Here is a 16,006-nt window from a genome sequence, read left to right on the forward strand (position 1 = left end):
GCCGATTCAGCAATGTAGGCGCAAGGTCCGGTGACGTCCTGCTAGAGCAGGCCTGCACAAACAGCGCTCGACGAGCGCGCGCGCTCCTTCGGAGCGGGAGAGCGGTGTTTACCGCTCGCCGAAACGGAGAGAAAGATACGTCAGAATGACATAGACTTGCTTTAAGTAGAGGAGAGAGAAACGACCACTCAGTTATCTAGTGGAGTGCAGTGTGTAGGCCTATTCTCAGTAACTGTTTCACGTTGCTTACCTACTGCTACAGTACAGTATGCAGGACTCTTAAAGACGGAACATAACATATAACATTTAACGATTTACAGCTCCAACTTATTGATCTTCAATGTGACCTAAGGGCTAAAGATCGTTTGAATAATACTACTAGCCTGGTTGAGTTTTACAAGACTAGACATTAGTAATAATATCCACGACTACACAGGCTGGCTGTGAAAATGATTGCTATGTTTGGCTCAACATTTATATTTGTGAGCAACTGTTTTCTATAATCAACTTTAATAAAGGCAGACATGGAACATCTGTGACTGATGTTTCATTATGATCAGTAGGCTACTGTTCCTTTCAGCTGCCAACAGCATAAAACCTCATTTTGATGTACTGATAAATAAAAATATAACAAAATGATATTGCACATTTAAGTAGCTATAGAATTTCTATTACTTCTGTAAAATAAATATTTCTTTATTAATTAATAATGGTCCAAGATAGTTTTGCAAACACTGAACGGGAATTCATTTCATAAGCACTCGTAATAGTACTTCCTTTTGTGTACATTTTGTTCGAGATCATCTCTTCTTCCAGTCCACCCTTATACAGAGCGCAGCTACTATCTGCATTCCGCTCATGAGCTGTGAGCCGGCTCGGAGAGCGCAAACCTTGTGCAGGCCTGTGCTAGAGCGTAATAAGCCACCTCAGATTGATGCTTTTTGTACGTCAGTCACAATACTACATCTAGCTGCACCATTTTGGTTAAATACTATCGAGATGATGATGAATATTGAAAATGGAGAGTGACGGTGGAATGAGGGAGGGAAACGGGATAAACCTGAGAAAAACCCTCAGAAATATTGGCTTTGTCCACTACAAATAGGATTGTGTCATCACCGAGATTTGAACCTGGATCAACTGTGTTTGCCAACTGAACTGCCAAGGTGGCATACTGAATGTATTAAAATCACTGTTAAATATTTTAGGAGCGTATTCTTATCGACAAATCATAAAGAAGTTGATATAAACATAGGTATAGAAACGCTTATTTTTTTTAGGTAGAAGGTATTTTATTGTTTACAAAATTATCAAACAATATTAGTTTATTTAGCGATGTAATTGAAGCGATGAGATCAATAAGCAAGTCCATTTACACAAGTTTCGAGAAAAATGCAGAAAACTTTTTTGTGCGAGATCGTGCGTATTTGCTTGGTTTCCGCACAAAACCAATCCGCGGAAAGTCTTAAATTCCACATTCAGTATTCCCAACCTAACACACACAACAATTTCCCTCTTCTTACCGCTTAAGTGACATATTGATTTTACTGCCTTAGGCTTTTAACATATTATTTTTAGAGACGTTCAATATAGTAATAATTATAAATTGGAAACTTACCACTGCAATTTCACCTAAATTGCACTGTTAATTATTGTTTTTAAATATTTGCAAAAATTAAGTAAACTCTACAACTCCACTAAAGTTACTGCATTCGTGATGCAAGTAACATTAAGGAAACCGTGAAAAAATCAACAAGATTTATAGACTGGGGGGAAAAAAAGACAGACGTATATCACGGCTTGCTGGAGTATAGTAAACACAGAAAACATTTTAAAGCAACAATGTTGAAGATAGATATTTTTGTTTTGCAAATTTGCCGTCATTGAACAGAAACCAAAATGGAGATTTCATTGCAACTGATTAGAAATTCCTCTTTCAGGTATGTAATAAACGATCTTCGCACAAAATAATGTACGATACACAAGCGGTATGGTTTCTTTCAATTCTTGGAAATTAAAAAAGCTCAACTACGTTTCGCTTTTTCAAACTTTTCCTCGAACATGAAAACTTCAACATACCGCTCTTGTAACGCATATTATTTTTATTTTTTACCTACTTATTTTTTGCACGTAATATTTCTGGTTGTTTAGAGATCAAGACAAAGTAGTATACCAACTTTTAAAGTCGTAACACTTATTGAAATATCAAAAATTTAATTTCAAGTTTGCAAAAAATGAATGGCTAGAAGTGGACTTGAATGCTTATTGATCACGCCGCTTCAATTGGTGTAGCGAGATGGTAGTTGAGATGAGGCGAGAATTTTCTGACATTGAGAATTCGCCATATATTATCTGATATTCGCCTTGCGGTTGAGCAAAGTCTCTGAATAAACCCAAGCAGGTTTAATCAGCCCAAGCGGAAGTGGAAATCGAACCCACGCCCGAGCACAATCCCTGATTCAGTAGACAAACACACTACCGCCCGAGCAATGCCGGTGACCCAAACAATCGCTAAGCAATTCAACAGAACGAGTAATGCAATTAAACAGGAAAAAGTGCAACAGAAACACACAAAAACAAAGTAAACACAAGACAGGCCAGTTTGGTACAGACTCAGAAACAAAATTTGGGCCACCTGAATTTTCCAATCTTATAACATGCTGCGCATGCTCAGAAAAAGTGGCCCAAATTTTGTTTCTGGGTCTGTACAAAACGTGTTCAAAATTATCTCGTGGTTCGTGCTTCGAAACATCTTCTGATGAACCTGCTTTCCATGATTTCTCGTGGAGAAGTAACATTTTCTCACATCCATTTTTCACACTCTATAAAAGTACACCATTTTCGTACTAGCATTTTATTCTCATTGGTGTCCACGCCTGTGGAGTAACGGTTAGCACGTCTAGCCGCGAAACCAGGTGGCCCGGGTTCGATTCCCGGTCGGGACAAGTTACCTGGTTGAGGTTTTTTCCGGGGTTTTTCCTCAACCCAATACGAGCAAATGCTGGGTAACTTTCGGTGTTGGATCCTGGACTCATTTCACCGGCATTATCACCTTCATCTCATTCAGACCCTAAATAACCAAAGCTGTTGATAAAGCGTCATAAAATAACCTACCAAAAAAATTCTCATTGGTTTCCTGCCGATCCGTAGTAGGTCTCGATTCCTGCTTGGGCCAGAGCTTTGGCTGATTACGTGGTTGGATTTCTTCCGAGATTTTCCCTAACCGTAAAGCGAATCCTTGGTCTCATCTCGCTACCACCAATCCCATCGACGCTAAATAACCGAGTAGTTGATACAGCATCGTTAAATAACTTAAAAAAAACATTGCCCTCGCATTGTTCAATAAAACATTGCATTACGATTTAGTACCCGATAGTTGCTTTTTTTAGTGAACAGAGCATAGTAGCCATAGTGTTTTTCAGACATTCTCTTCTGGTTGCAGCACAGCATTTCGTACAACCTTGCAAATTAGTCGTAAGTTATGTTTATACGACTGCGTATACATAGTCATTCGTATGGCAAATCTGCAAAGGGTGCTGCTCGCGCCTTCTAGCGGTGAAAGTGTGTACCACATTCGGTTTACGCGTGCGGTTTAGATTCTCCATGAGATTCTACAAAGTATTGGGAGGGACAACGTATGAGTTACTTAATATTGGATGTAATGAGCAAAATTTCAACAAAGAAAATTCAGTTTCATATTTGACCCCGAAGCAAGGTGACCATAATTTCTAGAAGTTTATACCGGTACATAGACCTATAGACCTATACAGTACTCGTTGTGGTATGTAAACATGCAGAAGTATAATTTGAGGAGGATATATACATCAGTATAAGTCTAGTTTTCAGGTAAAGATCCCTGTGAAGCAGATTTGAATAATTTCAAGGGAAAATTTTGTTCCCGAGGCCTCTGGTTGAACGTACCAGCACTGTAACAGAAAACCACAATTCCAAGTCACACAGTTTGTGTGCACTCGATGTGGGTGTCTGGCGTCTCGTCAGCCCACTCGAGTTGAGTGGATACAAAGGGAAAATTTGAGACAGTGTCGGGTGGAGTTCCTGAGAAGCTCAGTCGGTGGAGCGCTGGGATCGATACCCGGCCCCGGAATAATTTTTTTCCATGAAATTATTCATATACATCAGTGTTTCACAGAAGCATATATAGGTTTATATTACCACCCTCAATGTAAAATAATAAGATTACGTGTGCGTATGTATGTATTATTATTAAAATTTTAAATTATGATTTATTTAACGACTTTCACAACTGCAGAGGTTATATCAGCGTCGCCGGTGTGCCGGAATTTTTGTCCCACAGGAGTTCTTTTACATGCCAGTAAATTACTGACATGAGCCTGTCGCATGTAAACACACTTAAATGCCATTGATCTCGGCCGGGATCGAACCCGCAATCTCGAGCATAGAAGGCCAGCGCTATACCAACTGCGCTACCGAGGGCGACTGTATTATTATTATTATTTTTGTTGTTGACGTCGTCGTCGTCGTCGTCAAAGTAGATGTCCGTACTGCTCGGTGTCTGATTCGATTTCCAGACCCACCTGTACTTATGAGAAGAATAAATTTATTTCTTAATACAGATATAGTTTTCTTCAATTTCTCATACATTTCTATACACGATTCTCTGAAGTTCACTGTACATTTCAGATTTACCTTCACTGTTTCACTTTTATGCTTGCTGTCGTTCATTGGGGGGGAAAAAAAAAACTCCTTCGGATGCATTATTCCCAGGAATAACAAGTATGAAGTCAACCAATTTTGTTAAATTGTGTAATGGGATATTCTGACATCGAAAATGATTAAACACTTCAACCTATAAACTAAAGTAATTTTTGTTTTTCAATTCTTGAATCTTCTCACTTGTTCCATATTGTTTCACACGTACTTATTCACCGAAAATGTTATCTATGGGGGTTTCCTAATCATTAATAACATCTCTAACAACTATGAAATTTCACTGTCATTCTATTGACATTCTCTCGACAAGTGGACCCAGCTGAAAGAATTTAATTTCTGAGTACTAATCTCCCCAGTCCTCTTCTATCAGTACTGTCTTCCTAGTCCTCTTAAGTATTTTAAAACAAGTGTCATAGAAAGTTTGACGTCTTTCTTCAAATTTACTCTACTTGTTGAATTACCGCCTTCAATATGAATTTTTATGCTTTCACGATGACTGTGATTAGAATTATGCTTTTGGATAATCCATGTCTTGAAACTTGACATTTTCAACGTTTCGGAACTACATACAGGTTCCAGATGAAGGGTAGTAGGGGAACAACAGTTAGGAAAATTAAATTTTTGGGTTATATTGTAGAGAAAGAAGAAAATGATATCATGAAAAGATGTTTAAGCTTCCTACAAACGATGAAAACTAAGTCTGATTGGATAAAAGAATTAGGAAATAATGTAGCAGTTTAGGTCTAATTGGTTATGGCAAGAAATTGATAGAATTAATATAAATTTGATAGGTAAAATTATAATTGAGAGGAGTAACGAGATAGAAAGGAAATGTTTAGCAAGTTAAATGGTTTAAAATCATTAATAAATTACAAAAAAAATGAAAATCATACGGGGACAGGAAGAACATACAAAAGTTAACAACAGAAGAAAGGATGGGACTAGCATGGCGAAGATTGGGAATTTGGAGGTTAAAAAATAGAAGAGGAGACGTAGGAAAAGATAAATGTGCTTTATATAATAAAAAAGAAGACGCTGTACATACCTACTATCTTGCTCAGAAAATGAAAGAACAAGAAACATTTTTATTCAGGAGCCATTACTGAAACTAAAAATAGAAATGTCATATAGGAAATTGTATAGAACAGTAAACGGAAGAAAACTGAGGGAATTCGGAAAATTTTTGTATATAGTAAAGAAAAAATTGAAGGGAAAACTAAGGTATAAACATATGTATGTAGGCCTATGTATTTATTCACACTGCAAATGGGTAAATACCCGGTGGCAGTGGTATATAATACGTACATATATAAGAAATATTAATTAAAGGGAAAGAGTTTTTGTTAAGAAATAACTAGAATGAGGTTATACGTAGTATGGAATGTGTATAGTTATTAATGGTAAAATGTAGTTAAGGGTGATTTCCTGGAAAACAGAAATGTAACAGAACCACCATTAACGAATGATACACAGATTGTACATAATTTTGACGACAATATACATACATACATACATACATGCATGCATACATACATACATACATACATACATACATACATACATACATACATACATACATACAGGTTCCATCATCAGGGTAAGACCAGAGAGGTCGCCTTCTGTGTTGGGCTCGTTACGCCAGGCTAATCCGGACGGCTGAGCCAGGCGTAACGAGCCCTACAGGGTAGGCAACCTCTCTGTCCTAACCTGATGATGGAACCTGTCGAAACAAGTTCCAGGACACGGTGTAGTTCCCAAAAACTTAATTCTTACCGCCTTCATGTTTAGTGAGTAGCTTAAGTAGGCCTACTTTCAATTGAAGAAATTTGTTTTTCTTTCTCCTTTCATAATCATCTTTTATGTTCTTGAAGTCTTGTACAGACTCCATACGTCATACCTATACCGGTAACAATTTATTGTCTCCGATTTTGTGCGTAAAAAAGAAAAGTTCGCGTCAGTTTACTTACAAGTTTTCTGTGTTCAGACTTGGAATCTGATAATTTTCTTTAACTGGATACTTCTTTGAAGTGGAAAAAAAAAAACACTCTTCAAAGTAATTTCGAAAATAAATTTAAAAAATCGATTAGTTCAAGTGTGTGAATTAAAACATTTCATTACCCAAATATATGAAGAGTGGAAATAAAATAAGACTGTAAGTGCCAAAGAGACAAACAGTTGAAAACAGACCGTTCTTGTGCAACTCGGGCTGTGTCTCAAAGCTCAAGTCCATACTACACACTAGTGACTAGCAACTAGGTGACTTGTAAACTACACACTAGGGAGCTTTGGACATATATGCTTGAAACATGGCCTTCTTCATAGATTATTTTTCTAAAAACCATGACATCAAGATGCAGCACTAAATTAAGAAGGCAGTGTCCTAATGCAGTTTCATCAGCGAATAGGTATTATAAAGAATGGACACTTCGCGTCGGTACCTTTGATGTAGCCGGGCTGATTTCAATGACCTTCAAGCCAGCTAAAGCGTGAGATTCTGCTTTCTCCCTAGAGTTGGCGCGGACATCACACCAGCTAGCAGTCGACACAGCAGAAATATAACGCATAATTAATATATCTAGGCACATTATGTACTCAAAATAAATTGGATCCATAAAATAGTAAATCCGTCATTAATTGTAATGTCTAGACTCTAGAGTTCCTTTATAATGAGAGTTGAAACGTTGAACCCAACAACAATTAAAATATGTAATGATTTGTTAGCACTGAAAATGGAAAAACAAAACTCTTACGAGAAGTAAAACCATATACCTATCTTATATTATATACAAATATTAAACGAATTCGATACTTAATTTTATAATGTATTATATTATTTTATAATATAATTTATGATATCTGAAATATAAAATATTATTATTACAACTAGTTTGTCACTGAGAAATAAGGAAAAGCTGTTAACTTGAATTTATTTGAAGCAAAGCGTTACTGGATTATGCAATAAGGTAGGCGATGTTTGGATCCCGTGTCTCAACTCTATTCTCAATTATTATCTTAGCGTATGCTCGATTACACTAACCTCTAGCGCTTGAAAGTGGAACTATACGCTGGCGCACAGAGAAACAAAACACAGGAAAATTCGCTCAGTGTCCATTCTTTATAATATCTATTCGCTGGTTTCATTACGAGTTATGTGGAAATGATAAGGGCCTAATATATTACAGTAATGTTTAAAACATTGTACAGAAGGTACTAACAATGTTAGTGTTCAAAGTTAACGTGTTATTCTACATTATATTCACATTATTTCACTTCCAAAGCATTTTCAGATTTCATAACCCCATTTGCTGATGAGGTATCCATGTTTGTTTAGTGAACAACAAGTCATCAATCAAGCAAACATTTTAGTTTACTAGCTACTACGGACTTGATTACTATGCACTATGTAGCTTTGGATCATAACTTCTGACGTCACATCCGGCTATTTAGTCAACAATCTAGTTCACTTCAGCTGAAAATGTAGCTTTGAGACACGGCCTAAGGCCTAAATTTTGCACATCTATGGGAGAAGCTAGGTTCTAAATAAAATTACAATGGGGCTTTTTTCTTAGTGGAGTGAACCAGACTTTTTTTTTTTTGGCTGTATACCGGGGACAGAACAACTAGAGGCTTCAGTGACGTCACTACAGAAGAACCTACACACAGCAGAATTGTTCGTTGCACTACAAACTGAAAACTTTGACCATCTACTTTCACTGATCCAGCTACGCTCTCACAATACAATAACGTCTGTTCAGAAAATGTTTTGCAGCTGAATGGTACCGTATACCTGCTAGTGCGGGAGGAGGGGGTGGTCGGACAGTAAAAGTAACCGTCTCCAAGCTTCTAGATGTTCTGTCCCCAGTATACTATGTACTATGTGTTGTGCTAAGTAGACATATCGAGAAAAAAAAAAGTGCATTAGACTACGAGATTAGCGTTACAGTTGTGCGCGATTTAATAAAGCAACGAGAATTACTGTGTTACGTATTACTGTACTTTATTGTGTTTATTAGCTACGAGTATAACCAGCATAATATTGTAAAACGTAGTGTGTAGTATGAAGATGCCAGTATTTGAAATACAGTAGGAGCTGCAAGTATTATAAACAGAAATTATTAAAATCTTGTATGATACGGATTATCCGATTTTTTCGAATAACTGTTCTGTCCACCTCCTTTATTACCACGGATACTAGAAGTTTTGCTGTAATCAGCTATTACTATTTTGTACTCTTTGGTTAATATCCGAATAATTTTGTTGTATATAGGAGTCTGTTTCGAATTGAATGCGTTACATCAGTTGCCTGTTTATGCGGTGACGTGAATATGTTAGAAGAAAATCCACAAACTATTAGGGAAAACACGGGAATTTTACTTGAATCAAGTAAAGAGATAGATTTGGAAGTAAATTCCGAAAAGAGAAAGTATATGATTATGTCTCGTGATCAGAACATATTACGAAATTAAAATATAAACATTGGAAATTTATCGTTTGAAAAGGTGGAAAAAAATAAAATTTCTTGGAGCAACAGTAACAAACATGATACTCAGGAGGAAATTAAACTCAGAATAAATATGAGAAATGTATGTTAGGCCTATTATTCTTCACTTGACATAATTAGGAACATTAAATCCAGAAGTTTGAGATGGGCATGGCGTGTAGCACGTGCGAATCCAAAAATGCATATAGTATGTTAGTTGGGAGGCCGGAGGGAAAAAGACCTTCGGCGAGACCGAGACGTAGATGGGAGGGTAATACTGAAATGGATTTGAGGGAGGTGGGATATGATGATAGGGACTGGATTAATCTTGTTCAGGATAGGGTCTGATGGCGGGCTTATGTGACGGCGGCAATGAACCTCCGGGTTCTCTAAAAGCCATTTGTAAGCAAGTATAGGAGTCTGATGTCTATGTAATGTACTGTGTTGTCACAGGTGGGTGCTGACGACATGCCGACTCACATCATTGGAGTCAAATTGTGTGCTGAATGTATTGTTAGATGTTCAAAAGCCAAGATACGCACATAGTTCAAGACCCACCCCGGCCTATAAGCAAGAAGCGTGATATCTAAAAGTGCAGTATTTCCGCTTACAAGCTGCGGTTACGGATAGGGTTGTCTAAAATATGTATGGTAAAAATCTTCAAAAGTGAAGCATATATAACGAAAGTTGTCGTGATACGTATAAGAAAAAAAAATTAGTGTATGCAAAAGAATTCACGATCAGTATTTGATGCCATGTGTTATTAGCTGGACATTATTCATCCCTTTGATTACATATCACAGTCTAGTATATACAGTCACGAAGCTTAATACTTACTAAATATGCAAACATAGACAGTTGAAATATGCATCCATAGATTGTTGCTCACCACCGGGATCGCTACTATCGCCTCATCACAGCCTCTTTCCCTAACAGACCATAAAATGTATTGTACTTTCGATATCGTGTTCTTTTGAACTTCCTTCCACTATTGAAATATGAAATGCATAAGGTTTATATATTATTTTCATAAAATATATATTATATTCTATAAACTCACCAACCTGGATCTTTCGGAGGAAGGATAACTCTAACCTATTTTTCTTACAATTTATAGTACTACAAACGTCTCCTTGTCTCATAGTATTATTCAGATTATTGTATTTTAGCCATTTACATTTATTACAACCGATAACGAACATTTCACAGTTTACATAGCTTTTCACAAAAATGCGAAATACGGCATAGTCAAAGCTTTTTCGATCTAGACCAGGCCGTAATATTTGTTTGGGTTTTCTATTTGTGTATGGACCTTAGTGAAATATTATAACTTCATTGTTTGTCATTGCTAAGCTTTATTTAGTGTAATGTGTCCATAAGTTCCGTTTACTTCTTGTTGCATAATATGTTGCAGAAATAATTACAAAACTGTGTTATTTTAATGTGAAGAGAATTTTACATGTTAACATAATCTATTCGCGTCAACATTTCAAATTTAGAATGGAAGCTATTTTGAGGTTTAATAAATTGTGATTTCAATTTAGCACATCTACCTTCCTTAATTTTAGACAAAACATTTCCCATACCACTCCTATGAAATTAGTGTGCGTACAAAATTGTGTTACTTCGTCTCTTAAGTAGTAAATAAACAGCACTCAATTGTAGTATTAAAATACAGACAAATTGAATGTCCGGGGTATCATACATGACATTATGCTTAATTATAATGTATGATTGCGAATTTAGGAATATAAGTTAAATATAATAAACATAATCTATAATTTTCATATGAATGGCAAGGCATTGGAGATCACTAAATTTAGACAGAAAGGGACAACTGGTACAGTAAACATAATCTATAATTTCAACATATCTAAATATCCGTGCGGTGCAATTGAAAATTATTGAATCGTGCATAAATAAATGTACAAGAATTTCGCAATATTTAATCGAAATAAAGGCAGGTATTACACATACGAACAACGTAATTTTCACACCATAAATAATATTACATCTTAACTCGCAAGTGAATTATGTCTGAAGTGTCTCATAATCATTGTTTTAAATTTTATTAATGGAATTACACTACATTTTAGAGAAACATATGTTACTGTTTATGCATTCCAACTAATTTATATGGTTGAAACGCCGCCCTTCGTGATCGGGTTAAGCAAGTTACATGGTCTGCCTTACGGCCTGTATTAGATCACGATGGCTGTGGCACAGTCTATTGTTCCTAGTACTCACAGCGCTCCAAGCGGCTAGCAACTATCGCGAGATTTGCAAAAAACATCCCAAGCTTCGTGACTGTATATAGTAGACTGTGATAATATGATAGTGTAATCAACAGAATCGTGGTAGGAGCTCAAAGGAAATAGCTTGCAGTGTGACGAAATAAAACAGTATTAAAATAAATGTGAAAACTTATTTCTAAATATGTCATTTTGTACCGGCTTTTCTTTCTCATATGAAGTAGACCTATAAGGAAAAATTCAACGTATAATACAGAAGTTGAGGCTAAACGAACGCAGAGGAAGTTCCCTTCGTACTCCGCTTGTACACCTTCAACTTTCCTCAGTGGTACCAACATAACTGAGCATGACATTACGAAAGTGTCACGCTAGTGGATAGATAGTGAGTTAAGGCTTAGATCATATATTATGTAACAGATCTAAGTCATCGCTATGTTAAAATCGTTTGCACTTTGAAGAGAATAGTAATCTCAACATTATAAACTGGATACACAACTCCTGTAGAGAAATGCTGAAAAAAACGTGATGTGTAACTTCCGTACTATTGGCACACCTGAGGCGTATCTTTCTCTCTTTCTAACGCACATGGGAAACGGTTGTTTTGTTGAATGAAGTATATATATTAATATTTCTTTAATTTTGCCGTTATAATGGTAAAATATTGTGCAGCATACGGCTGTATTGTTCGTAAGACTGAGTAACAAAGAAATGACGTATAGCCTACTTTATTTTTCCAAACAAGCCTGGACATAGAAACCCGGAGACCCTAGGCAATTAACAGAGTAGGATTTAATTAACGTAATTTGAATTTAGAAAATAGACAAGCAGACTTAGCAATGAAGCAGACAAGTACCATTTATACTTTTTTATATTTATAATTACAATATTACTTCTGATTGAGGTTCTGGCTGATACACAGCAGTACATCACTTATATGTCAGAGGAAGAGCAATTGTTTGTATACATCTGATTAGTGAAATATGTTACTAGTCATCGATGAATGCAATGGAGGGGGAAAGAAGTGGCAACCCTATCCAATTATCTCCTGGCTTAGTTGCTTCATGAGTGATGCCTCATTAGTGTCACTTATGAGGTTCAAACCTGTCTTCGAATATTTGACTAAACAATTTATAACAAGATTTATTGCCACGCGAAAGTTTGCCACAGCAAATAGCATTATTATTATTATTATTATTATTATTATTATTATTATTATTATTATTATTATTATTATTATTATTCGTGGCCGGGACCCCCTCGGAGTTAGAGCCCTAGGCAGCTGCCTAGTTTGCAAGACAATATTAATTCATGAAGCAAACACCAGTTAGAGGAATTATTGATTTTTATATTATGGAATGAAGTTTGGTGAAAATACAGGACTTTTGCGCGTCCCGACAAAAATTACGGGGACGACAGACACCTTGACCGAAAAAGGGGATTGGCCCGTTGTTTACGGGGCTTATGGTAGATTTGTCGACAGTGGTGGGGGGCGGGAGATAAATCATGCTTGTCACTGAATGTAACGTAATTATGGGGAGGTGAGTTATGAAAAAAAATATTACACTTTTATAACTCTGTTTACTTTATTCAGTCTTGTCAATTTTAAACAAAGCGACGAAACTACATATACCTTGAGATGTCTGCGTTCAATGTAGCCAACTGTAACTTCGTAAAAGTGGCTGACTCTCCATCTAAACATTGGTAACTTGCTTGAGTAATGTTGGTCATCCGTTTCCAAATCCTAATTTACACTTTGCTATTTCGTATAAAAATAGTAAGATACTAGCTGTATGTTTGTAAGAAATAGCAATAATCTCTATTGATAGCTTTTTTTTTTTTTAAATAGAATGGTGACAACTCAATTTCCAAGTAGCTAGAACTAGCCGTGGATTCGCTTTATTGGCAACACTGATAGAGTTTTGATGACCTCTGCAGAGTGTTTAATGGACGGGTAGGAGAGGAAAAAATACGAAGAAAATTTATCGTACCGGTAACATCTCGAAATCAGAGGATAATTTTGTCTGTCCTTCAAGTAATTCATCACAAAATGACACAACACCGTCAGGTATGGTTAGTAACATAACCTCACAATATGTCTCTTAGCTAGGTATGTTTCATAGTAGTATTTAGCAAACACTGTATAAAACCAAATTATCGGAATATGATTTCAATGAATGTTGATTAGGTGAATCTTCGATCCCACTACGCACAATACACGAGAGAAAAAAAGGACTTGGGTAATTGAAAATAACCTCAAAATTGTAACCCCTCTCCAAAGACACGATTCAGTACTGATTTTAATACATGACATAATACGTCACTTTCAACATTTGTTTTAATATCACTGTATATGACCTTCAGAAGTTATGAATGGAAGAGGCAATATGTGAATATTTGTTCAAACACAACCTGAAGCTAATGCCAGTATTCATTCTCGTACATTAATTACATGGTCCTTACTACTGTACAGTAGGCCTGCCTATAAAGAGAGAAGGTGGGGGTTCTTATATCATGATGTTTCGGTAAAAGTATGTGGATAGACGGCGATTTTCGGGCATAGTAATGATTTAGAGTTTTGCAGTTATTTTGTTTACTACAATCTTATACTTTTTTTTTCCACCTCTTCTCCAATATTTTCTGTCTCATTTATTTTTCTCCCTTTATTCCAACGCACCTTTTTCTCCTTTTCATACTTGTCTTGTTTTTCTTCTGCATCTCCGACTTTTTATATTTCATGGGTTTATATTTCAATGTTCTCTCATATTCACAGGAACTAAACAAGTATCTTTGTTCTTCCTTCGCAATGCTTTCGTAATTTTATATGTTTTATCGGTTTTAATTTATTTTACAAAAACTTTCATAAATACGTAAGTTGAGTAAAATACACCGTGGAAATTCACGCTAATGTTTGGAATGTGAGACATAGTTCTTCGCATGGAATATACTGTAAATTTTCTCAGCATCAGAAGTAGAAAGATTATTCTTATGCCTTCCGTCCTTCTTGCCTGCAACTATTTATGCTGAATGATGAATGTTTTGTTCATAATAAAATTAATTTATCCCATTTACATTTTTTCAATTAATTTGTGTTGTAGTTGAGCCATAATTATGCCCAAAAGATTCCATTCTGGTTTAGCCTACGAAGACTAAATAGGTGTATTCATGAAATAGTGAGCGTGAAATTGATTCAGAAGTATTGAAAAGAAATAAAATCTTCTTAAATTGGAGGTTTTTTTTCACACAAGTTGTAAAAATGTTTAATCAGTTAATTTTTGTACATTTGTTGTAAATTAGATTCTATAAAATGAATCATTACTAATTTCTGCTTAAATAGGTCTATTACATTAAATATTAAAAGTCCTATATGAAATTAATCTGACAAGATAGAAATAAGGTAGGCCTATGTAATCTGTATGTTATTTTCTTGGATTTCACTACTGTGATATATATTTTTTGTTTTACTTTTCAGCGAGATCGAAAAGAACGGAAACACTACACAGATGACTGGGCTCTTGGAGACGAAGAAATCGAGGGTCGGCGCTCATTCCGACTAGAGGACAAGATGGAAAGTGACCGTTTTCCACAATGTTTTGTAAAAGAAATGGTGGGACCAGGTAATTACTACTATTGCTAAATTATTGTTTCACTTTATTATGAGAATCTTGAGAAAGGCTAGCCCCAAATCGAGGGAAATAGCATATCTAACGTTAGTGCAACCGTTAATGGAATACGGAACTACATGTTGAGATCCCTATATAATATATCAGGTAAGTTCCTTAGAAAGAATCCAGTATAGGGCAGCTAAATTTGTTAAAGGTAAAAGAGAAGATGGAAATGATACGATAAAAGAACTTCAATGGGAAACTTTGGAAAACAGACATAGGAAAACTAGAATAACATCATTGTATAGAGCACATCTAGGTCAGAAAGCATGGGTAGACATAACGGTTCGGTTAGAAAAGCCAACGTACTATGGTAGGAACGATCATGATTTTAAAATCAAATGTAGGAAACAGAAAACGGATGTAGGTAAATTCTCATTTTTAAATAGAACTATAAATGATTGGAATGACCTACCTGCAGCGGTCTTTGAGGGCTGTCCTTCCTTAAGGAGATTCAAGACTAACTTAAAAAGTTGTGTATAAAGTGCAAATTAAAATTAAGGTGACATTTTACATTTAATTTTTTTAAGGTGCCATGTATTTATTTAGCCTGACGAGTTACTCCCTTGGTTTGAATTGTAAATTATTTAAAAATAGCGTGTAAGAGGGCCTTAGACTAGAAATGTTTAGCTTAAATGTAGTTCTGCTTATAAGTACAGTATGCATAAGGGTGTAATTATTTCATTTATTTGAACTATTGTATCAGTGAAGCGAGGTGAGTCAGTGAAGTTATGGTTTTACAATGCAGTGAATAGTTCCGATCGGTGATAATTTATAGCATCAATGAAATATGTTCTATAGTGTCAGTGAAATGTGTTATAGAGTGTCATTGAAATGTGTCCTAAAGTGTCAGTGAAATGCGTCATAGTGCCACTACAGTGAGTGAGATGAGAGTAAAGTGAAAGACACTTGAAACTTAT

At 35.8% G+C, this 16,006-nt stretch overlaps 1 protein-coding gene across 5 annotated transcripts in view; it reads left to right on the top strand.

Annotated features, from left to right (window-relative positions):
* Kdm2 (Lysine demethylase 2) overlaps positions 1–16,006 on the top strand; it is a 104,044-nt gene that overhangs the window by 44,195 nt on the left and 43,843 nt on the right. For 3 of the 5 annotated variants that reach the window (XM_069827973.1, XM_069827971.1, XM_069827972.1), the window contains exon 2: positions 14,894–15,038. In XM_069827973.1, the coding sequence (XP_069684074.1) occupies positions 14,894–15,038 (145 nt within the window). Of the gene's footprint in view, positions 1–13,335; positions 13,495–14,893; positions 15,039–16,006 lie in introns of those variants that run through there. The other 2 variants (XM_069827975.1, XM_069827976.1) reach the window with 2 other exon arrangements.

This window comes from Periplaneta americana, chromosome 6, assembly GCF_040183065.1.
Source record: "Periplaneta americana isolate PAMFEO1 chromosome 6, P.americana_PAMFEO1_priV1, whole genome shotgun sequence".
Classification (NCBI taxonomy): domain Eukaryota; kingdom Metazoa; phylum Arthropoda; class Insecta; order Blattodea; family Blattidae; genus Periplaneta; species Periplaneta americana.